The sequence below is a fragment of the Pelodiscus sinensis genome, chromosome 2 (assembly GCF_052426305.1).
Source record: "Pelodiscus sinensis isolate ZL-2025 chromosome 2, ASM5242630v1, whole genome shotgun sequence".
NCBI lineage: Eukaryota > Metazoa > Chordata > Testudines > Trionychidae > Pelodiscus > Pelodiscus sinensis.
The window spans coordinates 148,223,658-148,248,738 of NC_143053.1; the positions used below are offsets into that span (position 1 = coordinate 148,223,658).

Here is a 25,081-nt window from a genome sequence, read left to right on the forward strand (position 1 = left end):
AAAATAAGTAGTAGTAAGATAACTAGAAGTGACCAAAAATGAACCTTTGATGGGGCTTAGAAATTTACCCCTCTGCATTGATTTCATAATTATGATGTGGTGTTCTCTTATTAGTAATCCCGTTATAGCATGTATGTTAACTGTTCTTCTTTCTCTCCTCTTCTTGAACTAGCTACTTGATTACGTGATGACAGCTTTACTGTTTTCTGACAAAAATGTTGACAGCAACCTGATATCCTGGAACAGAGTTGTCTTGCTGCATGGTAAAAATTACAACTTCTAAATAAAGAGTAAATATATTGATACCAAAGCTTTTCTCCTGACTAAGCTGTACTGCACTTTTGTGTGGAATAAGGTAGATTCCTTTTCCCACTGGTTCTCTTCCCATATTCCTATACTGGGGAAGCAATCTCACGTTTACGTTGAACAGTGATCCCTCTGAAATCTGATTAGGGAGCAGCCTTGACAGGGTTTCTCTAGGAGCTGTATCTAGTCCTCTTTGGCAAGAATGCAGCAGAACTTGAGGGGAAAAAGAAACCTTTTAAAACCACTAATATTACACAGATTAATTATTTAACAAAGTGATATAATTACTTACAAATACAATGCTAAGCATTATATTTTTAGTTAAGTGAGTGACTGTGGTATTTCTTGTACTATGTACAAAGATGGTCTTTGGACCATCGTTTAGTTGCTTTGGAAGAAATTATGCCATATGATTTCAGCTGAACCATTATATGCCAAGTGGCAGTTCAGAATGAGCTTTGTGATCAAGTTCATGAATCAAAAATAGACGTTCTTAATGAAAATGCTAATTAACAGACTTCATGTAACCTTAGTAGAGCTACCATGAGATTTTTGTATTAAGTAGAGCAGATTACTAGAGTTCTCTTCTCCTCTTGGTTTATTTATAGGTCTAAATGTGAAATGTTAATGAAAGCTTCAAAATGATTTAAAAGGGAGCATTAGATCCTGGAGTACTAGAATCATAATGAGTTTGTGTAAATATAAAAATTAAATACATGGAACTTAAGAAATTCTAAAAATTTCTATTAGAATAGGAAAAAAGCTAGGTATCAGAATTGGAAAGGTTGGTTTTTTGTTTTTTGGTTTTTTGGTTTTGTTTTTGTTTTTGTTTTTTTAAATGTAGCCACATCACAACTACAACATTGATTTTCTGACCCACTGGAAGCCCTGTCATTTTAACTGGTTATAAACACAATTAAGTTAGTGGCTACATATGAACTTTTTTTTACAATATTTGCATATGCACACTAGGCTAGTTAAGCATGTTTGCATTGGTACAGTCTTGGAAAATCTGGGCAGCTCTCCTAGAGGAGATGAAGTGCTTAAAGGGCAAACCCGCAGAGTGTCATCATTTGCACACTGCAGAGCACTCTGAAATATCTTAATATATAGATTACTGGAAGGAAGAAGGGACTGGCTGAATGCAAGCATGTCTAGCATTTGTCTATACAGTAGAAAACAAATATGCTGAATCAGGTGCAGGAGGACAACCATGTGCCATCTTAAGCTAGCAATCTACGTTATTCAAAACAAAACAAAAAATCTGCACGGGCAGCTTCACTGGTGGATATGCTTGCATACAAGGGAGAGTGCAGGCATTTTAACCAGCATGCTGTCTGGATGTGCTCCAAGCAGGGTTAGAGGGCCAGTGTATAATAGTGCCTTTATTGTTTATAGTTAGTGGAGCTACATTAGTGGCAATGCAATTCCAATAGATTTTAAAAATAATGCTAATACACAGAGAGAAATGTTAGCTTCCATGCTTACTGAGATGTAACCATCTGTCTGTGTGCAGACCATGTTAAGAGCCAGTCGTGCCAGTCTAGTAACAGGGTCCAATCGCCATTAAAAGTTGCGGAGTAGACAGGGTGAATTTTAGCACTAATGAGACAAAATGAACAATCTGTATCACTGTTCAAAGTAAGTAGCTATGGTAGTAATGTGTAATTGTATACTATCAAATCTAATTAGTGCAATTTTGGAATTCAGTAGCTAAAAAGTGTCAGATCGTATTAGCTAGTACTTGTTTCTATGTAAAGTATTACTGATATGGTTTGAATATAGGTCCTCCAGGAACTGGCAAAACTTCGCTCTGCAAAGCATTGGCTCAGAAGCTGACCGTTAGACTTTCATACAGGTAATTTTTGTTAATATTTTGGTTTTTAAAATACAATTACTTTGTTAAACATCTGTAACCTATTAAGGGTGGCTATGATGTGCCACCAAGTAGGGCAGGTTTTCTTTCAGGCAGAGATTAGGTGCTGAGTGTTCTTTATGTAGTATCCCAGGCCTGTTCAAGGGCAAATGCTGTCCCAGTAACTTCATTCTTACTGAAGACATTGGACCCAATTCACCAATGCCTTTCATTTTAGGTAGCCAGTTAAATCAGTGGGTGTAAAACACTAGAAATTTAGAATGGTAGTGTATTACACATGCTTTGCACACTCAAACTACTAAAAAAGGTGAAAAGCCATGCTGAATCAGGCCTATTATTCTGTTTGCATACAACATAAGCCCCCATCTTAAATAAGCAATTAAACAGCTTTTGGAACCAGATGTGTATTTTGTGGTGTTTGTATTATAGCTCAACACATCCTCACTTACTCAACTTGTACATTCAGACAGACAAGTAGTAAAATTCAATTTAACATTGCAAATTGCAAATCTTAATAACCTAAGTAACTTTTTTATAAATATTGTTCAGTTATAAATCATTACTCCAAGTAATACAGTTTTGCACATAAGTGTGTATAGACAGATTATATACTCTTAAACTGAAATATTAACACTTCTATGGTCAGCCATACATAGTTTAGCATTACTGGCAACATCTAAAGCATTGATGAGTGTTAGCTTGATACTTGTATTACTTTGGACTGTAAAGCAGTTACTTGAAAATAAGAATGACATTACTGGCATAGTGGTCTATACTTGAATTGTGCCTAATTAGAAGCCAGTGCCAAATCTTAGATTTTTTTTGACAACAAATATTTGTGGAAAAGATGGAGAGCAGTGATATACTGACATAAAATTGAGATTGTAATAGTTACATTTTATTAATAAGTCAGATACTTGTTTTAATAAGTATAAAGCAGTAATGTAGAAATAATTCTGGCTCAGTTATGCCACAGTGTACAAAATTCTTTTTTTAAATATTGGGGATGTAAACTGTAGCTAATGATTCCTTTGCAATTAATAAAACTGATTTTACAATATAATAATGATTTCTCGTATGTTTTAGGTACAGGTATGGACAGTTAATTGAGATAAACAGTCATAGCCTCTTCTCTAAGTGGTTTTCTGAGGTATGTGTTATCTAATTCATGAAATAATTTTAGCTTTGTGATACAGATGAATAAAATTTACTAGGCTCTACAATAGGTACAGGCAGTCTCCGAGTTACGCGGATCCCACTTATGTCGGATCCGTACTTACGAACATGGCTTTTCTCGCCCGCGTCCTCCAGGGTGAGAAAAGCTGCTCCGCGTCTCCCTGGTCTGCTGGGGGGAGACTTGGGGACACCTGGGGTAGAGCAGCTGGGGTGCTGCCGGGTTGGGGTGCTCCTTGGTCTGCTGGGGGGGGGGACACCTGGGGTAGAGCAGCTGGGGTGCTGCCAGGTTGGTCCCCGCAGCGCCGAGGTGCAGCGCTGCGGGGACCTACCCAGCAGCGCCCCAGCTGCTCTGTCCTAGGCGTCCAGATTCAGCTGCTGTTGAAACTGATCAGTGGCTGATTCCAGGAAGCCTGGGGCAGAGGAACTCTGCCTCGGACTTCCTGTAGTCAGCCGCTGGTCAGTTTCAGAGCGGCTGAATCTGGACGCCAGTTCCGACTTAAGTACAAATTCAACTTAAGTACAAACCTACAGTCCCTATCTTGTATGTAACCCGGGGACTGCCTGTATATCTGTTCTGGGAGCCAGTTTATATTTGGCTACAATTAGAATGTCAAATAAACTAAGACTTGGGAAACTACGTAAAATAGCCTATTATATTTGTATTTTCAGAGTGGCAAACTTGTAACCAAGATGTTCCAGAAGATTCAAGAGTTAATTGATGATAAGGATGCTCTTGTATTTGTACTGATTGATGAGGTATGCTTTCAATGGCACTAAGATGTGCAATTCCTTTAATTTTTGAGAATGTGAACTGAAATAAAAGATGATTGTTTAAATTTTTAGAGAAAATACTAAAGCATATTATATTCTGCTGTGAGTAATCTAATTATATGTAAATGAGTGTGTAAGAGTGGTAGAGGATATTGCATCACTACAGCAGAGTGAGAGGAATGTAGGTTGAATTCTCAGACAAAACATTTCCAGCTGCAGGTAGATGGGAAATGGAAGTTGTTTCCTGTATTGGGCTTTGTTTTGGGTGGCTATTCCCTGTACACGTTTACGCATATATATTGTACTCTTTTTGTCTTACAGTAAGAAAAGCGTTTAGTAATACAGCTCATGGGAGTTGTGGAATTAATATGGTCTCTTAATCTGGTTTTACTGTTAGTTTTAGCTCACTATCTAGATGATCTTGTGATACATTTCTTATATTCAGTAAAACTCCAATTGTCCGGCACTCCTAATAGTCCGGCACCAACTGGAACCTGGAAGTGCTTCGGCCAGCTGGACAATTGGAGCTGCTACGCGCTGCTTCCTCAAGTCTGCTGCTGCCACTGCTGAAACTGACCAGCTGCGGACCTGGGGAAGGGGAGCAGAGCAGCTGGGGTGCTGCTGGGTTGGTCCCGCAGCGCTGCCCCTCACCCCCCTGCTCAGCGTCCGGCAGCACCCCAGCTGCTCTGCTCCATGGCTTCTCCAAGTCTGCCGCTGCTGAAACTGACCAGCGGCGGACTTGGGGAAGCTATGGGGCAGAGCAGCTGGGGTGCTGCCGCGTTGGTCCCGCAGCGCTGCCCCTCACCAGCACCTGGTTCGCCCCACACCATGCCGTTTCCCGCCCGACACCTCCCCCTCCCCCCCCAACCCTTTACTGCTCCCCTGCCGGAGTACCTCCTGATACTCCGGCATATCCGATAATCCGGCACCCCCTGGGTCCCAAAGGTGCTGGATTATCAGAAGTCTGCTGTAACTAACTTGATAGGGGATTGCATCATGTTATAACTTTATAATATTGAAGTCACAATTTTAAGGAATGTTTGCTTATCTCTTCAAGGTACTCAGAATAATCACCTTCTAAAAAGAAATGTTTTCTCTGTGTAACTAATAAGGGTCTGTCTTAGGCCTGGTCTACATTACAAAGTTAGGTAAATGTAAGCTACTTTGCATGTGTTCACACTTAACCTTGTCTCACACCGATACAAGTTCTCGCTCACATCAACTTTGTAACTTTATCTCTCCAAACAACATTCAACCATGGCCAGTGTACTGAAGTTGATGTAGCATGAGTGTGGACTCTTTACCTTTGTTGATCCTAACAGTCCTCCAGCAGCTGTTCCACCATGCCAAACACTGATTACTCTGGCCACAATTATGAACTCCACTGGAAACCCACCTTCTTGAAACCTCATGAATATTTGAAATGCCTTTTCCTGATTGTCCAGCTTGGCGAGCACACCTAGTAACTTTCTATGGTTGTGCGCAACCACCTGGCTGACCATGCGGGCGATACACGCCTGCTTGGATTAGACAGGAGATGTTGGATCCTCCTGGATCTCTGAAAAGAAGAGGTTATGCAAACACAGCTAAGGACCAGCCATAGAAACATGGACTGCTATGAGCAGATTGCACTGGTGATGCAGGAGAAGAGATTCAGCAGGTCAGCATCAGTACCACACGAAGGTGAAGGAACTGCGTGAAGCATATCAGAAGGGTAGGAAGGCCAACAGTCAATCTGGTGCCAATCCACAGACGTTAGGCATTTACAGAAAGCTGCTCAACCTATGTGGCAGAGAGCCCCCACTGCCACCCTGCTGACTACTGTGGATACTCTCAAGAGTTTGAGTCGTAGCTCCTTGGAATGAATAGCAAGGAGGAAGATGGGGGACATGAGATGGGGTGTCCAATTATGTCACCAGATAGGACCTATTTGAGACTCCACTGTGCGCCCAACAATTGAGCATACATAAGTCTGATGCAGTATTTTCTTATACTAGGAGGGGTAATGGTACAACAAAGAGAGAGAACTCTGCTTGCTTTTCATACCCCTATGGAGTGAGGTGGGGCATCCATGTGGAGCAATTGGTTTAAATATACCGGGATGTGCCTTGAATCCTCCTGAGATCTCAATGTAACTTTCATGTAGGTACTCAGCAGTTCTCTCCATAAGGTTTCTAGGGACAGTGGACTTATTGCTTCTTCTTCATAGAATTTTTTCCTGTACTAGTTGGTGGTAACTTCAGCATATTCCATCCAGCACACAGGCTAACATACTGTAGGCGGCTTTGCGACTCTTGCAGCAGCTGTGGTTTCTGAGCCATTGTCACCCTCAGGAGTAAGATATCTGCTAAGATCACCACCACTTGAGAAAAAAATTGCCAGTATTCAGTGCTATTGCCCAATACTCAGTTTCATGCAGTCAAGCAGTTTCCTCTTCATTTTCTCACTTCTATCAGACCACGCTCACCATGTCTGAGACTGAGAGTGGTGCTGTACGTAAGCACTCATAAGCAGAACTGTCAATTAGCATGACTTGTTTAAAACTTCAGGGGAGCAAAGGAAAGGAGTTCTGAATCTTAACTTGCTTTCTGTTGTGACTACACTGACAATAGTATCTGCTTTTTTGCTGTTTTTGTGGCCTTGAGGACATCTGAGAGAGAAAGAGAAGAAAGTTGAGAACTAGGGAAGACCTGTTCAATGAGATCTTGCAAGCCATTGCTGCATCAGACCACAAACAGAGCTTGGAGGATGATCTAGACAGTGCTTGATCCTGCCATGAGGGCAGGGAACAGGATTTGATGAGATCTCAAGGACCCTTCCAACTCTAGTATTCTATGAATATTACAGATTGAATATATGAGGAGAGCAGGCGAGACAGTCCCAGGAAGGAGAGGGAGATGCATCAGGACACAATGGGGCTTCTCCAGCAGCGCAAACAGATGCTGTGGAATCTTGTGTACCTACAGGAACAACAACAGGCTTGCCTAACTTTGTAGCTCATAGGGAGATGTTGTAATGTCACTCTCTACACAAAATCCTCCACATTCTATATTGTATCTGGAGCTGCATCCCTGTGTCTACCACTCTGTGCTGGGGGACATAAAAGAAAACTGCAGCTTAATATACACTGACATGGGGTAAAACATGGTTGCTATATATGTAGGTTAAATGGATACATGTTCTTTTCCTTACTTTTTTTTATATATTTGCTTTTAAATTTCACAGATACTTCTTTGCACTGGTTTTGTTACTTAACAAAATTATGTTTCGAAAATTAATCTTTTCACAACTTATGCTGCAGAGTGCCTACCAGTTAGGAAGCATCTACTTGTTACTGTTCTGTATGACACAGCTTACAGGATCAGTGATAGTGTAATCATCAAAATGTATAGCAAGAACTACAAAATTAATAGTGCTAAATTTACAGATGTACATCAAGCGCCACACAATTACTAACCGGTCCCAGAACAGCAGGCCCAGGCAGAGCATGGTATACCACAATGCATTACTATAGCTCACTGTTAAAGTGCTCTTTTAAAGCCTCCCTCCGCACTAAGCACTTCCAATAACCCATATAGCTAGCTGTTGAAATTCAGACAGTTGCTCCATCTCCGCCTCCACTACATCAACTTTCCCCCCTTTGCTTTACAGTTATCATGAAGGACACAGCAGGTAACTAGAACCATTGGGATTTCTTTGAGATCGAATCTTGTGAGTAGACAATTCCAACATCCCTTCAGTACAGATAGTTCCCAACTTATGAATGAGTTACGTACCAAGCACTTGGTCGTAACTCGATGTGTTCGTAAGTCGGACCCCATTCATTTCAATGGAACCGCACTGTTCGTAAGCGCAGATTGCCGTTCATAAGTCGGAGCCGCGCTTAATGGGAGATTGGTCATAAGTGCAGCTGGTCATATGTCGATGCGTTTGTAAGTCGGAGACTACCTGTATACCAAATGTTCATTCAACTGTCATCCTGCCTCTGCTGAACTGGTAGTTGAATTTTTCCTTCTTGCTGTCAAAGTGGCTGGTGTACAGCTCCATGAACCAGCAGAGCAAGAGGTGAGCTGAGTCAGCAAAGATCAATTGGCATTTCAACATCTCTCATGGTACTTTTTTGACCAATGGATTAAGTCACTGCTTGTGGCTTTCTAAATAGTCCTGAGCTCTTAAAGATGTAAATATCCTGCACCTTCCCTGACCAGCCAACCTTGATGTCAGTGAAGCATCCCCAGTGATCCACTAATGCTTCTGTAACTATAGAAAAGTAGCCCTTTCTACCGTGGCAAGGTGGTCTGATAACAGAATTAGGGATATGCGTGCCTTCTGTTGCTCCACCACAATTTGGGAACCACATTGCTGCAGCTTTATCTGCTGTTTCCTGCATATTGCTGAGAGCCATGGACCTGCATAGCAGGAGATCATTAATGTCTCTGTACACTTGCAGGCAACAGATCCCACAGTGGCCCTTCCATCTCCAAAATGATTTCCCATAGGCCAATAGCAATTTGACATCAAGTTTCCACAAAACAATTGCAGCTCATTTCTTCACTGTCAGAGCATCTCTCATTTTGGTGTCCATACCGTGTTGGACTGGGGCAAGCTTGGCCCATGAATTCAAGAATGTGGTCTTGTACATTGGAAAGTTCTGCATCCATTGCTCCTCATCACAAGCCTGCATTGTGGTGTAAGCTCACCAGTCAGTGATCATTTCTCAGGCCCAGAAGGGATTCTCCACCATCTGCAGCTGCTCTGTGACCACCACCACCAACCTTGAAATGGTTATGTCCCAAAGCATTCTGACGTCTAGAAAATGGACATATTCCCAGCAGCTGTTCTTACTCCTCTGCAAATACTAGAGGACTGTGAATCCTGTGCTTGCAACAGTCATGGTAATAACGCAGAGCTGAGCCAACTCCATGTTCTGTCTGAGGTGACAATGACAAGTCTCAGGTGGATTCATGGGACTTTAAAAACAGATGGTGGAGAAAGTTGTATGATAAAAAATTTGACCCCACAGTCCCAGTCTCTCACTCTGCACATCATTTTGATTCACCATGCATTGCTGAAACTTCCCAAAAGATAATGTTCTGGACTGTGGTGAGTTGTTTACTGGAATATCCACCCATAGTGCCCTGCAGTGCATTGAAACAAACACTCCTAGTGAGAACACCCAATGCCAACATGAGGAGTCCAGTATGCCCACACTGTAGAGATATATATTAACTGCAGCAGCTTTATGTTGATGTAACTTGCTGAAACAATGTTTTGTAGCAAAGATGTGGCTTAGGCTGAGAGAGAGTTTGAGGACAATATCATCTCTTCAGATATTTCATGCTTTCATTTCCAAGACTAAATAAAAGATTGCTATATAACAGAATAGGGTGGCGAAAACCGTTACAGTGGAGAAAATAACTGAGTTGAACTAATGAGTGCTCTTCAGGGCTGAAGATTTAACACCGAGAAGGTGCAGTTTAAGATTTTTCTTCATAAATGTACATTAGTTTATGTTCAACAGGATGGCATGTTTCAGTTGATAAGGCAGTCTAACCACAAGGTTGTGAACAGAGAGGTGGAAAAATGTGTGAATGACTAGTTATTTACTTGTATAGGCTAGAAGACAATGAGGTATTTTACAGAGGGATAGGCTAACTCCTACTTTGTATTCTAATAGTGTCCAGGAAACTCAGAATCGGGGGGTGGGTGCCCATTATTTATCAGGTTCCGTTTATCGGGCTCCGAGGAGGAGGGACGTACTGACAACTGGAGCTGTTGAAGAAGCCTTTTGCTCCCTGTACCAGTTGGCTGGTCTTACCAGTTGGCTGGTCTTAACAGCTGGTATCAAGCTCCCTGCTTGTTGCACTCCCCACTTGTGCAGATGAAGTGAATGGGTCTGTGTTGAAGGATTTGGATTAGGAGAGTGGAAGGCTACACCCCATGAGTATTGGTGCCCTCCCCCACCAGACAAAGACCCTCTCAGCCCCAGCCCTTCAGTGGGGTCTTGTGTGCTTCCCTTGCACAGGTTCTATCTGAGAGGGGAAGCAGCGTGCCCTTGGGTTGCACTGAAGGGTCAGCAAGAGGTTCTGTCATGCAAGGAGTTGGTTATTGCAGGGTACAATGTTCTGCTCCCTGTTTCAGTGTCCCTGCTAGAAAATCTTATATTCTGAAAAGCTAAGTTTATGAGGTGGCATGATGTCTACATTGACTGACCTATATTAGATTAAGGTAGAAGAAACTTGAAGGAATAAATTCAACTAATTGTATATTAGGCTGCCCAGAGGTGAGGGTGAAAGAGGTAGTTTGCCCTTGGACCCCCCCATTTGAGAGGGCCCCAAAGTTTCATTGTGACCTTGCACAAAGGGTTACAGCGCTACTGTCATTTGGCCTGGAAAGGCGGCATCCATCAGGATGGAGCCAAACATGAGTGGTTCCATGACCCACTTTACCAGTTCACAATGCATGGAGCCAGGCCTAGCCGGTGAGACATAGGCTGCCATTTTGGGTGAATGTAGGGCAGGCTCACTTTTAAATCACCCCCCCCCTCTTTTTCTCTCCCTCCTTCCTAGAGATACCGCTATCTTTCCAATAAAGTTATTTATTTTCAGATTTTATCCCAGGTTCCCACAAACTTCTCTGTGGTCTTGATGGCACACCTCAATAGGTTCTAAATTAAATAACTCAGTGCAAAAACCTAGGGAATGTTGTAAATAATTCTATGAAACCTTTGCTCAGTCCACGGTAATCACGGGGAAAAAATGCAAGTATATGAGAACTTGGATAGCATAGCATATAAGCTGACTGTATGCGTCAAATATTTGTTCAGTTCTGGTCAGCCTATCACAAAAATAAAGTAAATAAAGGCATTCAAAGGAAGAAGACAAATTGACGCATGGAGAGACTTTCACAGAAGGGAGAATTGAAAATATTAGGAATGTTTAGTTAAGGGAGATGAACAACAGGGCATATGATAAATAATCATGTAGAGCAGGGATGGGGAACCTTTTTTGTGTCGAAGGCCACTGACCCACAGGGAAAAAAAAAATCAGCAGCTGCACACAAGTGAGAAGCAAAAAAACTTAAAACCCTCAGGCTGCGTCTAGATTGGCATGATTTTCCGGAAATGCTTTTAACGGAAAAGTTTTCCATTAAAAGCATTTTCTGAATACAGCGTCTAGATTGGCACGGATGCTTTTCCGCAAAAGTACTTTTTGCGGAAAAGCGTCCGTGCCAATCTAGACGCGCTTTTCTGCAAAAAAGCCCCGATCGCCATTTTCGAGATGGGGGCTTTTTTGTGGAAAACAAATCTGAGCTGTCTACACTGGCCCTTTTGCGCAAAAGTTTTGCGCAAAAGGGACTTTTGCCTGAACGGGAGCAGAACAGTATTTCCGCAAGAAGCACTGATTTCTTACAGTAGGAAGTCAGTGCTCTTGTGGAAATTCAAGCGGCCAGTGTAGACAACTGGCAAGTTTTTCCGGAAAAGCGGCTGATTTTCCGGAAAAACTGGCCAGCCTAGATACAGCCTCACTGACTGGCCCCAACTGAGAAGGAGAAAGACACTCCCTACATTCTCCTCACACAGCAGATCCTTGAGGGGCTTAGGCTAGTAGATTTTGTGTGCTTTAGCCCCACAAGGGGCTAGAGTCCACTTCCAGAGTCCACTTCCAGCCCCCAGGTCTGAGGTTCCCCACCCCTGGTGTAGAGAATCTATCAGTGATAATTATTGACTCTAATGTTACAAACAAAGGGGACAGCCAATCAAACACACAATACATTTTAAAATGTGAAAAGGAAGTGCTTTTTCATATAAAGCACTTTTTGAATTACTTGTCACAAGGTATATTTAAGACAAAAGCTACAATTGCATCACAGAATCTGTCACTTCCAGAGACTGTCCCCTTCCCTATGACATTTTCCTCTTTAGCGTGGAGCAGCTCTCACCTGCTGATGGCAGTGGGCCTTGAAGCTCCTAGCTGCTGAGCAGCAGATGGATGCCACAGCTCCCAACTACTGAGGTCAGTAGGGTTACCCTGGATATCTCTGCCACATGGGCAGCAGAGGACTTGACACAATTGCCTAGTTGCACACGTGTGCCTCTCCCAACCACTTTCGGTGGGTGACCACAGAGTTTGGAGCCGTGTGTGTGTGTGTGTGTGGGGGGGGGGGGGCAGAAGAAGGGTGAAATTCAAGTAGAGACCCCAGAGCTCCTAGCTACTGCAGGTGCTGGACCTCCCTCCCCTCCCTATTTTGTCATGAATATTTGTAATAAAAGTCAAGGACAGGTCACATATATCTATGAATTTTTTATTATTGTTCATGATTTGACTATATTTCAAAAAATATCCATGATAAAATCTTAGCTTTAAGATCAAGGATTTAATAGGGTTAAAGTATACAGTTGTATGGATTAGAATGTCTACACTTTAAATTTGGAAGGTTAGGTTTCGATCCCATATAAATTTAACTATCTGAGAGCATCAGCTAATCCAGGGCTGGGCAAGGTGCAGTCTGGGGAGCAGATCCGGCCCACCTAATACTTTGATCTGCCTGCGGACTGTATCTGGCCACTTTCTATTTCTATCCTGATGTCTATGCTACCAAATTTCCAGGTCTCAAGCAGCAGGATCCTATTTAGATGGCAGCAGCAACCCCAGGTGCTTGCTAGGCAACATGATAGAGGTGGGGCTGGGAGCCGCGAGTCTTTTGCTGTGTTTTTAACTGAAATTCTCCAGCCCCAGACAACTCTGGAGGGAGGCTAGTCTCCAACTCTGCCCCTTCTGGGAGGTGGAGCCAGCCTGTGACCATGTACCAAAATTCATCAAATGGCCCTCCTGCAAAAATTATTGCCCACCCCATAGCTAATAACTGAGTTACTCCATAATTGTTCACTAATGGACATTTTTGCCTAGACAGAGCACTGATGATTCAGTAGGGCAGTATGTATATCCAAAGTACATTTTACTGATGTCCTTCCTTGTTGATCCCTGAAAGCAGTGATCTTCAGTGTCTTTTCCCATGTTCTGCCCCTACTTCCCTGTCCACAAAGAAGACTTCAGCGAAACTACTTCTCATTTAAGAGTAGATTCTCAGCAATTTGAAAATGTATTGCCTGGATTATTTCACCTCCTTATCACTGAAGTACTTGGTATCAGCTCTCTTGGGGAAAAAAAATATATATATATTTTTTTTGGCAGGTTGAAAGTCTCACAGCAGCCCGTAGCGCTTTCCGGGCAGGCACAGAGCCTTCAGATGCTATCCGTGTGGTGAATGCTGTGTTAACACAAATAGATCAGATTAAAAGGTAACGTTCATGATGGCTATATTACCATAGCAAAACATCACTAAGAATCACTAAGTTGGGTGCTAATTTAAAAAATATAGAACATATGTAGCTAAATGGTTACAGATTCTAATACCTACCTTTACACAGTTCTCATTTAGAATCTTAATCCAAAATCTCTGACTAATTTAATTATTCTGAATTTTAAACTAGTCACGATACTTGGGAGGAATAGGAGTTGTGATGGAATAGTCTTCACATAAAATGAATAAAACATGGGTAGAATCAATAGTTAACTCCCATGAAAGTTGAGAGGAGAAACTAGAACAGATGATGGTGATGAATGCTGCTTGAATTGAGGAAAGGTGCTTTTTTTAAATCTGTCTCTGAGACTTAGTAATCAGGTCATATTTTTGGATCCATAGGAGTTTATGGACATAGATCTAAAAAACAGCCATAGCCAAGAAAGCTTTTCTTCCCCAATGTTTGGCAAGACATAGAGATTTTGACCTTCCCTGATTGATGTAGACTTCGTCGCACTTGTCCTTGCCTTTGTCAGCTATAGAGTGAATTATTGCAATGCAATTTTTTGAGATTGCTTGAAGGTCAGGTAGTGCAGAATGTGTCTAGCTTCTTTTTTAGCAGCTTGTCATATACAGAGCATATTATACCAGTATTCTTTGATTGCTCTGGCTTTAGTTCTTAGCTTTGCTTTATGGCTTGGGCCTTGCTGTTGCAGTGTGTGTTTATCTGGACTTTGATCCAATATCTGGGACACTGACAGTCCCTACATGTATACCTCTTGGAATATGGTCACCACGATTTGCTGCTGAATCTTAGGCTACGTCTACACTGCAGGCTTTTTGTGCAAGAACAGCTGTTTTTGCCCAAAAACTTGCGGAGCATCTACACTGCACGTGCGTTCTTGCACAAGTAAATTTACAGTAAAGCGTCAGAACAGAGGGCTTCTCGCGCAAGAGTTATTCCTCTCCCCATGAGGAATGAGCCCTCTTGCGCAAGAAGGCAGTGTGGATGGGCAACGGGTTTCTTGCGCAAGATACCCCTATGGCTAAAATGGCCATCAGAGCTTTCTTGCACAAGGGAGCGTCTACACTGCCATGGATGCTCTTGCTCAAAAGCACAGCTCTTGCGCAAAAGCACACGCAGTGTGGACGCGCTCTTGCGCAATACCTTTTGCGCAAGGACTCTTGTGCAAAACAGTTCTTGCGCAAAAAAGCCTGCAGTGTAAACCTAGCCTTGGAGTACGTCTGCACTGTAGAGTTATTTCACATCTATTGAAGCAGTTTGTTTAGAAATAGCATGTGGCTTATTCCAACATCCTGATAACCCTCATCCTACCAGGGCTAAGGGGAATTTTGGAATAGTGTGTTATTTTGAAATTTGGTGCTGGGTAGACAGCGCCAAATTAAGCAATAAGCTATATTGAAATAAGCTACGCAATTGGTATAGCTTATTTCAAACTAAGGGTGCTGTGTAGATGCACCCTTTGTGAAGGGGGAACCCTCTACTTATGTGCATCACAGTCCAACTTTGAGCTGAAGGTCAAGGAGCAAGGCCTATCTATACTGGCAGGATTTTTCTCACAGTGGCTTGAGTGGGAAGAGAGTCTTTCCTTTCAGTGGGGCCATTTAATTTAAGTAGTTCTGATATTTCCCATTTAGATTTATTTTTTAAATGTTTGTTGTTTCCTAGAGCTTATGAGTAAATTTGAAGGGGAAAAAAATGAATGGAATTCAGAACATCTTGTGCACTAGCCATGTGAAGTATTTCAATATTCTGTTTTATTTGCATTCAATAAAAACAGCCATACAAAATCTTAAAACACAAATTCTACATGTGTGCATCTGTGAGAAGTTGAGAGTAATTTTAATTACTATAATACAGTGCCCGTTATTCTTTTTCTGTCTTACATGTGTAAGGTACTGTAAAACCTGCTCAGGAATGCTTAATTACTTTAAAGCTTCTTAAAAACTGAAATATTTTGTGGAGCATCTGCATTAGTTCATGAGAGAGGAACAAAATATACAGTAGCCAATTTTTCTTATTTCATTGCTAATGAACGAACAATTTATAGGGTTTTGGATTAAAACCCTGAGAATTGTGTAAAGGTAGATATTTCTGTTCCATATTTCTCAACCTTGCTAAGCTTTTGAAGTTCAGTCTGGGCTGTGGAAGGAGTGTGATACATGGAAGCCACTTGTCCCAGCACATTAAAAGAAAAAATAAAATATTTTAAGCACATTTTTGTTAAGAAATTCAATGAAAGTGTGAATTCTTTGTGGTAAAATATTACATCATTCAAAAATTTTTAAAAGTTTATTATTCAATGAGGAAGCATATTTGTATAATTACCATTGAACTAAAACAGAATACATGCTAGACAAAAATGCAAATTAAAAAGATTTGATGTTTTTTAAAGTGAAATTTGTATTTATAAAAATAGGCTTGATTTGATAATACATGCAGTCCCCGAGTTACGTCGGATCCGCAGTTACGAACGGGGCCCTCCCTCTCCCTGGTCTCCAGCAGACCAGGGAGAGGAAGCAAAGTGGCGGAACACGCGGGCAGCCCAGACGCGTCTGGGCTGTCAGCTGCCCGCGTGCTCCGCGGCTTTGCTCCCCGTCCCCCTGGTCTGCAGACCAGGGGGACGGGGAGCAAAGCAGAGCAAAGCCGCGGAGCCTGGGGTTCTTAAGTTGAATCTGTATGTAAGTCAGAACTGGCGTCCAGGTTCAGCCGCTGTTGAAACTGATCAGTTTCAGCAGCGGCTGAATCTGGACACCAGTTCCGACTTATATACAGATTCAACTTAGGGACTGTAGGTTTGTTCTTATCTTGTACGTAACCTGGGGACTGCCTGTACTGAAAACTAAAGTTCCGTTCTCCAAGCAGAAGACATTGTGGGCAGCACCAGTGCAAATGTTACCTCAGCTCTATTTTGGAAGGAGCTCTTTTCCAAGCTACCATATGTTTCGGTCTTCAGGGACTCAAGAAATTGCTGACAAGAGGTTGAGTGTAGAATATGTTTACTCTAAATTGAGATCTTCAAATCATTTAGCTGAATATTTATGCAAGAGCAACAATTTGTCCACTTCTGATTTGGACCAAATTTACAGTCACTTTGCCTCACCCCTGATGGATGATTCTTGTGTGTAAATGATAGAAATGATGTAAGGTTTTTTTTTTTTCATGTTTTAAAAGGTATCCCAATGTTGTAATCTTGACTACTTCAAATATTACAGAGAAAATTGACATGGCCTTTGTAGACAGGGCAGATATAAAACAATATATTGGACCTCCATCTGCTGCAGCAGTATTCAGAATATATGCTTCTTGCTTGGAAGAACTGATGAAGGTAAAATTTTGCAAATAAGATTCTTCATTTACATGTCCTATTTAGCAAATTAAGTTAATAGTGTTTGTGCAGAACTGCATAAATGATAATGATAATATTACAAAATTTTATCTTATTTCTACTTCTTGAGCGCCAGTACTGAACCACTTTGTAGCCCACTCAGCCACAACTTTTTAAAGCAGTACCTCTAGACAAGAAGAATATGCAGATCCATTGTACTGACCACAACTATAACTGGCACGTTTGGTCCATGTAATAGTTCCTTAGTCTCTCTGCCAGCCAGTGTGATAAATTAACTGTAACACACTCTTCTTTTCTGATTCTCTGTAGCTGTCAGCAGTTATAAATCTTTTAAAACTAAGGGTTGAGGTAGTATTAGTTACGGAAAGTTGTTTGAACTGTCCTTCTCTTAGCAGTGTAAAACACACAGTGCAAGTCCATATAAATCAGCAGTTATTCTGAAAACCTACACAGAGCAGAACTGTTGAATAGGAAGTTGCCATTTTTATATTCTCATTTCAGAATAGAACTGCAGTTGCTCCTTTCAAATATTTTTCTTTATTAGCGTCAGATAATATATCCTCGACAGCAGCTGCTGACACTCCGAGAGCTAGAGATGATTGGATACGTAGAAAATAACGTGTCAAGACTGAGTCTTGTATTAAAAGAAATTGCAAGGTAAGATTCATTGATTCATCCATTTTATGTACTAAGTGAGCATCTCTGATCAAATGTGTAGGTGTAGAATTATGTTAAAGGAATTGGACCTGCTATAATCCAGACTTCCCTCATCTGGAAATATCCGTGGTCCAGCATTCATGGATGCTCTGGGGCTGGAACATTCACGAGGAAAAGCCAAGGGTCCCATGCCCAGCAACTCCTCATCTGCCTACCTAGAGCTTCCAGAGCATTGCAAGCAGCAGATTTGAGGGTGTTCTAGCTCAGGGGAGGAGTGGGGATGGGAACATTCAGAGCAAGAAGCATGGCAGCTGTGGAGCCCTGCAGGTGAAGGTCAGGAGAGCAGACCTGTGGCTGGAGGCCTTAGCTGGGAGCCTGGAGCGCAGCCCACCAGCCGTGGGGCTTCATTTCTGTGGGGCTCCATGGCTGCCCTGCATCTCTCCCCTGAATGCCCCCTCCTCTTCTCCTCACTCCATCAATGCTGGCTCGTCTGCTGCCACTGGTGTTTTTACACTAAACAATTTTTTTCTGATTTTTGTAGGGCTCTAGTACCCCAAACAAAATATCGCAGCAGTAAAATAGTTTTGAAAGAGTGTCATAGCAGAAGGGTTAGAAAAGTCTTTCTTAAACAACAGAATATACAGTGTATAATGAATATAGTGTCCTCTCAAATAGTGAACTATGGTAATTGCAGTATGGTAGACTTGTCTGGATTATTTACGCTTTTCTCCCATAAAATCATAGACTCAGTAATGGAAATTACTGTTTAACAAATGACAGGCGCTTCCTCAGTTGCAATACACCATTTTTGAATGGCTCCCTATATATGTATATGTATATATGTAAAAGTGAGTTTAATACCTAGGAAAGTAAAATATTTTGTAGGATTGTTACAGATTTACCAAGTGAAGAATGAATACAAGATTTGTATTTTCCCTTTCAGTGCTACATAATGCTAACTGGCAATAATTTGAGATTTTTGGCAGAATCACAGAAAGCAAACCTCTTAATTTCTGGAAGGGAAAGCTAGCAAAATAATAATATGCAAATCTACTTTATTGTAGGAAAAGTGAAGGACTTAGTGGTCGTGTTCTGAGGAAACTTCCTTTTCTAGCACATGCACTTTATATTCAAGTAAGTTTATTTTATCTGGCTGTGTTGGCAATCTACTTGGGTGGAAGCTCCAGAATGGGCCTATATAAAAGTCTTACTTTAAATTACATTGGAGCTGCTCCTGAATGGACATTTTGTGGTTCATCCTCATTTAAGAAACTATATATTTGCATACTATGCAATTATGAAAGCAGCAATAATGCCTGCATCATGACAAAGCATCAATATTGCTTCTTTGTAACTTCATTTCCTTAGTTGTTCTGTAAGTTTTGGTGTGGTTTGTTTACATTTTCATTCAATGGAACTATTTGTTGGATTTTGGTAAAGCGAATCTATAGTAATATTGAATAACCCTCAAGAATTTGCTCAGTTTGGCCTAGATTCCTTATGCCACTAGTTCTCAAACTGTGGGTTGGGACCCCAAAGTGATTTTAATGGGGCCCTCAGGGCCAGCATTAGAGTTGCTGGAACCCAGGGTCAAAGCTGGATCTCTTGCTTCAGCCCCACCGGGGGCGGCAGGCGCAGGCTGGGGCCCTCTCTCTACCCCACACAGGGATGCAGGCTGTGATCCCTCCTTGCACCCCCTGGTGGCAGGCTGAGGCTCCACCCCGCTCCCAGTATCAGATAGTACAGTGAGCCCTCGCTACTTCGCGGTTCGACCATCGCGGATTCACGACTTCGCGGACTTTTTTCAAAGCCTCGGGGGAAGCCGGCGGGGGGGCATCCCAGGCGCGCCTGGGCTGCTCCCCCGCCGGCTTCCCCCGAGGCTTTGAAAGCCGCGGAGGGGCTCCGGCGGGGGAGCAGCCCAGGCGCGCCTGGGATGCCCCCCCGCCGGCTTCCCCCGAGGCTTTGAAAGCCGCGGAGGGGCTCCGGCGGGGGAGCAGCCCAGGCGCGCCTGGGATGCCCCCCCGCCGGCTTCCCCCGAGGCTTTGAAAGCCGCGGAGGGGCTCCCGGCGGGGGAGCAGCCCAGGCGCGCCTGGGCTGCTCTCCCGCCGGAGCCCCTCCGCGGCTTTCAAAGCCTACTTCGCGGATTTTCAGCTATCGCGGTCGGGTTTGGAACCTATCTACCGCAATAAACGAGGGTTCACTGTACTTTGTTGTCAGACAGCAGTCATAGTGCAATGACACTTGAGAATCCCTGCCCTGTGCTAACTGATGCCAAATCCCATAGCTGTTGTACAGCACTTGGAAAATTTTAACAAATATTGAGCTAATTCTCTTTCTCTGCAGGTGATTTTGTCTGTAAAGCATTTGCCACCTAATGTTCTTTGTCAGATGTCTCAAAAAAAAGTTGTTGGGTCGTTTTTTGTTTATTTGGTTTTTTTACTTCCAGGGTCCTAATGTTACGATGGCAGTGTTTCTTCAGGCTCTTTCGCTTGTAGTAGACAAACAATTTGAAGAAAGAAAGAAACTTGCAGACTGCTTTTGACATTTGTTACTGCTCCACAACTGTCTAGTCTCTCGTTACCATTGAAAACCACATTCTTTTTTGGTCCTGTATAAAGATTGAATTGGGACTAAAACTCAGGTGATCTAGCATTTTTTTTTTAAATGAGTTGTAAAAATTAAGAATGTTTACAGTGCACCTATTTGAAAGCTTTATTTCAAACTCTCAAGTCATGGATACACTTTAGAATTGTTTAATTTCTGTTTGACCTTATTTTTAATTTTTTTTGTAATTATTAAAAATATTTATCAAAATTCTGTTTTGTTTCTTAACACAAAAACTTTACATATCTGTATTGAGCATTTGTTCTTTTCAGTTTTTATTCGTTATTAAAAACAAAACATAAATTGTCAGGTGTCTAGTACTGATACGTAATAAGCAGTACTTTTTTTTTTTTTTTTTTTTTTTTTTTGCATTCTTCTTACAAAATGAACAGAAAACAAATACAGGTAAGATTTTTTTAAAGCACTCAGTGGCAACCTAACTGCTTTCATTGAAACAGAGCAGACATACCACACTTCTGAAAATCCTACTCTGTTCACCATATCTGATCTTAAATGTTAAGTCTCCGTATTTTTATCTTTAATATTAGCCTTTATTGGTGCAAGGAAGTATACTTTATTTGTTGAAGATCACCTTATGTAGAACTTATGCAGAGAATTGTATATAAACATGTAAAACAGTGGTTTTTATGTACCTAAAAACATTTTGCTGTGCAAAAGCTAAGAAAAACATTGACTCCTTTTAGAAAGCAAAGAGAAAAAAAATCTCTTCAGCTCTTTCGATGTTTGTCAACACTAATTGACATCAGCTGAATTTTTAATTTTTTAATTTTTTTTGCAACTTTCACAGAACAGATAGGACAATTAATACTTAAATAGGAAATTGTGGTCAACTTCAAAAATTGGCACAGGGGAGCAAGGGCAGCTGTAATACCTGGAAACTATTTTTAACTTTTTAAATTGACGACTAGATTTTAAGTTGATATTACCACTTTAACATACTTCATATTTACTGTTACCACAATATGGTTTGTTAATGACTGTGTTATTCATTTATGTTTGTATATGTTTAATCAATGTTATACATTTGTCATGAGATGGAAGTTATTTCATTGTCATGAGTTGTTCATAATGATGAACACTGTAAACTCTGCATTAAACAATTGTACAGAACTTTTTAATTCTGGCTATATTAGAATTCATAGTTGACTCTTTAGTTATGGCAATGTTTATAAAAGGAGTCTCTCTCAAGCTGGTTTTGTGTGTTCATTGCACTCTTCATACTTATATTTGACAATAAAATAGAACTTCTTACTAATGTTACAAAAAATAGGTTGCGCCAAAAGCAGGTTGTTATTTTTTAATGTATGTAATGGTCGATAGTCCCAATTTCGCAAAATAATTTATTCTACTTTGTTCAGAAGAAAGCATTTACATTGACAATTGTGGATTTTTTTTCTGAAAAGGGAAATTGTTATTCCAATTTCTGTCAGTGGTTGATTTGTAGTTTGAAACATAGGGGTTCATATTCCTAATTTCAAAAATTATATCCTTGAATGTGACTAGACATTCTCATTACACATACATTATATTGATGAGCCATTTGGGTACTTGATGCTGACGATCAACAATTGATATTCCATTTTTTATTAGGATTAAGATAAGTATTGTACTGTACTACCGTTACATATGTAAGTTGCCTTGAGTAATGGAATCTGCTGTCAAGCCTTCTCAAACTTTCCTTTGCTGGGTCACCCTTTGAAAAGGTTCTGGGCTATGACAACTGTGTCTCTATGCCATGCTTGCTTCTGCTTTGCTTCTGGTGGCAGTGCTGCCTCTACAGCTGAGTGCCTGGCCCAGCTGCTGTTTTTCAGCTTTCCCACTCTGAAGGCTGTGCTACTGCTACCAGCTGTGGAGAAGTAAGTCTAGCAATACTGCAACCCCCCTAAAATAGACATATTTCAACAGGGGAGACTAAATTTCATGGTCTGTGGTGCATTTTTTTGCAGCCATGAAAATGATAGAGCAGTAGGTCTACGTAGTATAGAGATAATGCTGCCTGCTTTTGCAGATCTGTTTTTGGTTGTGGATAATTTCTATAATTAGTTTTCACCAAATGTTCATACTTATACTACTGATTAGGAACAACTGTTGATTTGCCTGCAAATTCTAGCAGGAGTGGTTTCAATAGCTTCTTTCTGGGACCAGAGAGACAGAAATGTAATTCTGGGCAATTGCTTTTCTGTGCTTTCTTAAGCGTCTGTGTTGTTTCCTTATATTAAAGGTGTGCTATAAAAGATGTGGTTAGGGATATGGTCTATGTTTTCAGTATGTTGATAGAATCATAGAACACTAGAACTGGAAGTGACCTTGAGATGTCATAGAGTCCAGTCCCCATATTGTATAAACCATCCCTCGTAGATGTCTATCCAACCTGCTCTTAAATATCTCTAGAGATGGAGATTTCACAACCTCCCTAGGCAGCTAACTCCTGGTTAACTTCCTATTTGTCAGGGTGGTTTTTTCAGTCGGTTTTTTCACTTCTTTCAGTCTTCCTTGATAGGTCATGTTCTCTAGCCCTTTAACCATTCTTATTGCTCTTCTCTGGACCTTCTCCAATTTCTCCACATCTTGCTTGAAATGTGGTGCCCAGAACTGGACACACTACTCCAGTTGAGGCCTAATCAGCGCAGAATAGAGCAGAAAAATGACTAATTGTGTCTTGCTCACAACACTTCTGTTAATTCATCCCAGAATCATATTTGCTTTTTTGTAACAGCGTCACACTGTTGGCTCATATTTAGCTTGTGGTCCACTATGACCCCTAGATCCCTGTCTGCGGTACTCCTTCCTGGATAGTTGCTTCCCATTCTTTGTGTGAAACTGATGGTTCCTTCTTAAGTGGAGTACTTCATACTTATTAAACTTCATCCTATTTTCCTCAGACCATTTCTCTTGTTTGTCCAAACCATTTTGAATTATGACCCTATCCTCCAAAGCATTTGCAACCCCTCCCAGCTTGATATCATCTGCCAACTTAATGACCATACGCTCTATGCCAATATCTAAATAATTGATGGAAGATATTGAACAGGACTGGTCCCAGAACAGCTGACATGCAGTTTTATCATTTTGATCTAGGCAGTTCTGTTGAATGCTTTACCTATTGTTTCTTTGATTTGGGGCATGCATAAGTGCTAGCTGTTGGTAGTTTAGCCTGGGCAAAATGAAAGCAATGCAGTTTAATAGGAAAAACTGAATTAAATTTGCTACTTTAGAATGTCAGTCATTTATTACTTGAGTTTACAGACTAGGTGAAATGTTGGGCCCAACCTATTGTTTCATGATACATTTTTGTTCAAATTGACATTTCTTATGTAGACCTTTCCACTTTAATGCATGCCTCTGTCACCATGACATTAAACTACTGCAGAGTTTATTCTTAGCTGTTTTAAAGGAATCACAAAAGTAGGCCCAAGTCACTGGACACATAACCCTAACTTTCTAACATTTAAACAGCAGAACAGGGGTAATACTATAACACCTTTGAATCTAAGATGCTTCTTATTTAGCTACAGTTCCTGACTTTGTTTTCCTCTCCCGGTCCACTTTGTCATTGCCTGGAAAGGTTCATGAACCATGAGAGACTCATGGTAGATGGTGCAAACTTATGTTCTATACTTGTATTTCACTGACCTAGTAACAAGTGTTAACTCCTGGATAGGGATGTGAACAACTACAGGCAGTCCCCGAGTTACGCGGATCCGACTTATGTCGGATCCACAGTTACGAACGGGGCTTTTCTCACCCCGGAGGATGGGAGCGGCAGGACGCCCAGATGCACTGTGGTCCACTGCCCCCGTCCTCCGGGGCGAGAAAAGCTGTTCCCCGTCTCCCTGGTCTGCAGGGAGACGGGGAGCAAAGCCGCGGAGCACGCCCGCAGCGGGACAGCCGCGGCGCGCCTGGGCTGTCCCGCTGCGGGCGTGCTCCAAGGCTTTGCTCCCCGTCTCCCTGCAGACCAGGGAGACGGAGAGCAAAGCTGTGGAGGACTTGGGCGGTTCCGCCACCCCCGTCTCCCTGGTCTGCTGGGGGGGGTGCAGCTCGTGCCCTACCCCCCCCCCCCCCCCCAGCAGACCAGGCTTTTCTTGCCTACCCCTGGGGTAGAGCAGCTGGGGGCTGCTGGGTTGGTCCCGCAGCACCGCTCCGGACCAACCCGGCAGCACCTCAGCTGCTCTGCCCCAGGCGCCCCCAAGTCAGCCGCTGCTGAAACTGACCAGCGGCTGACTACAGGAAGCCCGAGGCAGAGTTGCTCTGCCCCAGGCTTCCTGGAATCAGCCGCTGATCAGTTTCAGCAGCAGCTGACTTGGGGACGCCTGGGTTTCTTAAGTTGAATCTGTATGTAAGTCAGAACTGGTGTCCAGATTCAGCAGCGGTTGAAACTGATCAGTTTCAGCAGCGGCTGACGCCAGTTCCGACTTACATACAGATTCAACTTAAGTACAAACCTACAGTCCCTATCTTGTACGTAACCCGGGGACTGCCTGTAGTCACTTCCCCTCCCCTCTCCCTCACTTGCTGCCTCTATCAGAAAGAGGCAGCTAGGAAGGGGGGAAGGAGAGGAGGGAAGAAGAGGTTCTTCAAAGTGGCCGTGCTGCATGGAGCCTGGGGTTAGCTGGAGATGGCTAGTGGAGGACTGCTTGAGTCCTCTGCTGGCTTCATGCTCCTTGCTGAGCTTTTGCCTTTGAAGTATAGCAACAGTTCTGGGGCTATTGCCACACTTCAAAGGCAGAGGTGCCCTTATTGACTAATTGAATAATCGATGCAAATTGCATTATCTATTTGATTAGCTAATTCATCTAAATTTAATATCCCTACTTCTGGACCACTGTAACAGTCTTACCATGGAGTCAGATTAGGTAATTTAGGTTCTCTAGTCCATCTTGCCACCCAGGCAAGCTAGAGTCAATGATAAATGGTTACTTACACCAAAAATCTCAAACATTGTGGTTGCTCTAAGTCCCACAGCCTAGTCAGTTGCCCCAGATCAGTTTGATTTCAA

At 42.1% G+C, this 25,081-nt stretch overlaps 1 protein-coding gene across 4 annotated transcripts in view; it reads left to right on the forward strand.

The window, feature by feature from the left end:
• TRIP13 (thyroid hormone receptor interactor 13) overlaps positions 1-21,273 on the forward strand; it is a 45,070-nt gene extending 23,797 nt beyond the window's left edge. For all 4 annotated transcript variants that reach the window (XM_089776465.1, XM_075921576.2, XM_075921577.2 and 1 more), the window contains exons 6-14: positions 173-263; positions 2,092-2,164; positions 3,269-3,332; positions 4,028-4,114; positions 13,324-13,430; positions 16,629-16,782; positions 17,348-17,460; positions 18,525-18,594; positions 19,907-21,273. In XM_089776465.1, the coding sequence (XP_089632591.1) occupies positions 173-263; positions 2,092-2,164; positions 3,269-3,332; positions 4,028-4,114; positions 13,324-13,430; positions 16,629-16,782; positions 17,348-17,460; positions 18,525-18,594; positions 19,907-20,002 (855 nt within the window). In that variant the 3' untranslated portion in view covers positions 20,003-21,273. The remainder of the gene's footprint in view (positions 1-172; positions 264-2,091; positions 2,165-3,268; positions 3,333-4,027; positions 4,115-13,323; positions 13,431-16,628; positions 16,783-17,347; positions 17,461-18,524; positions 18,595-19,906) is intronic.
• Positions 21,274-25,081: the final 3,808 nt, after the last annotated feature.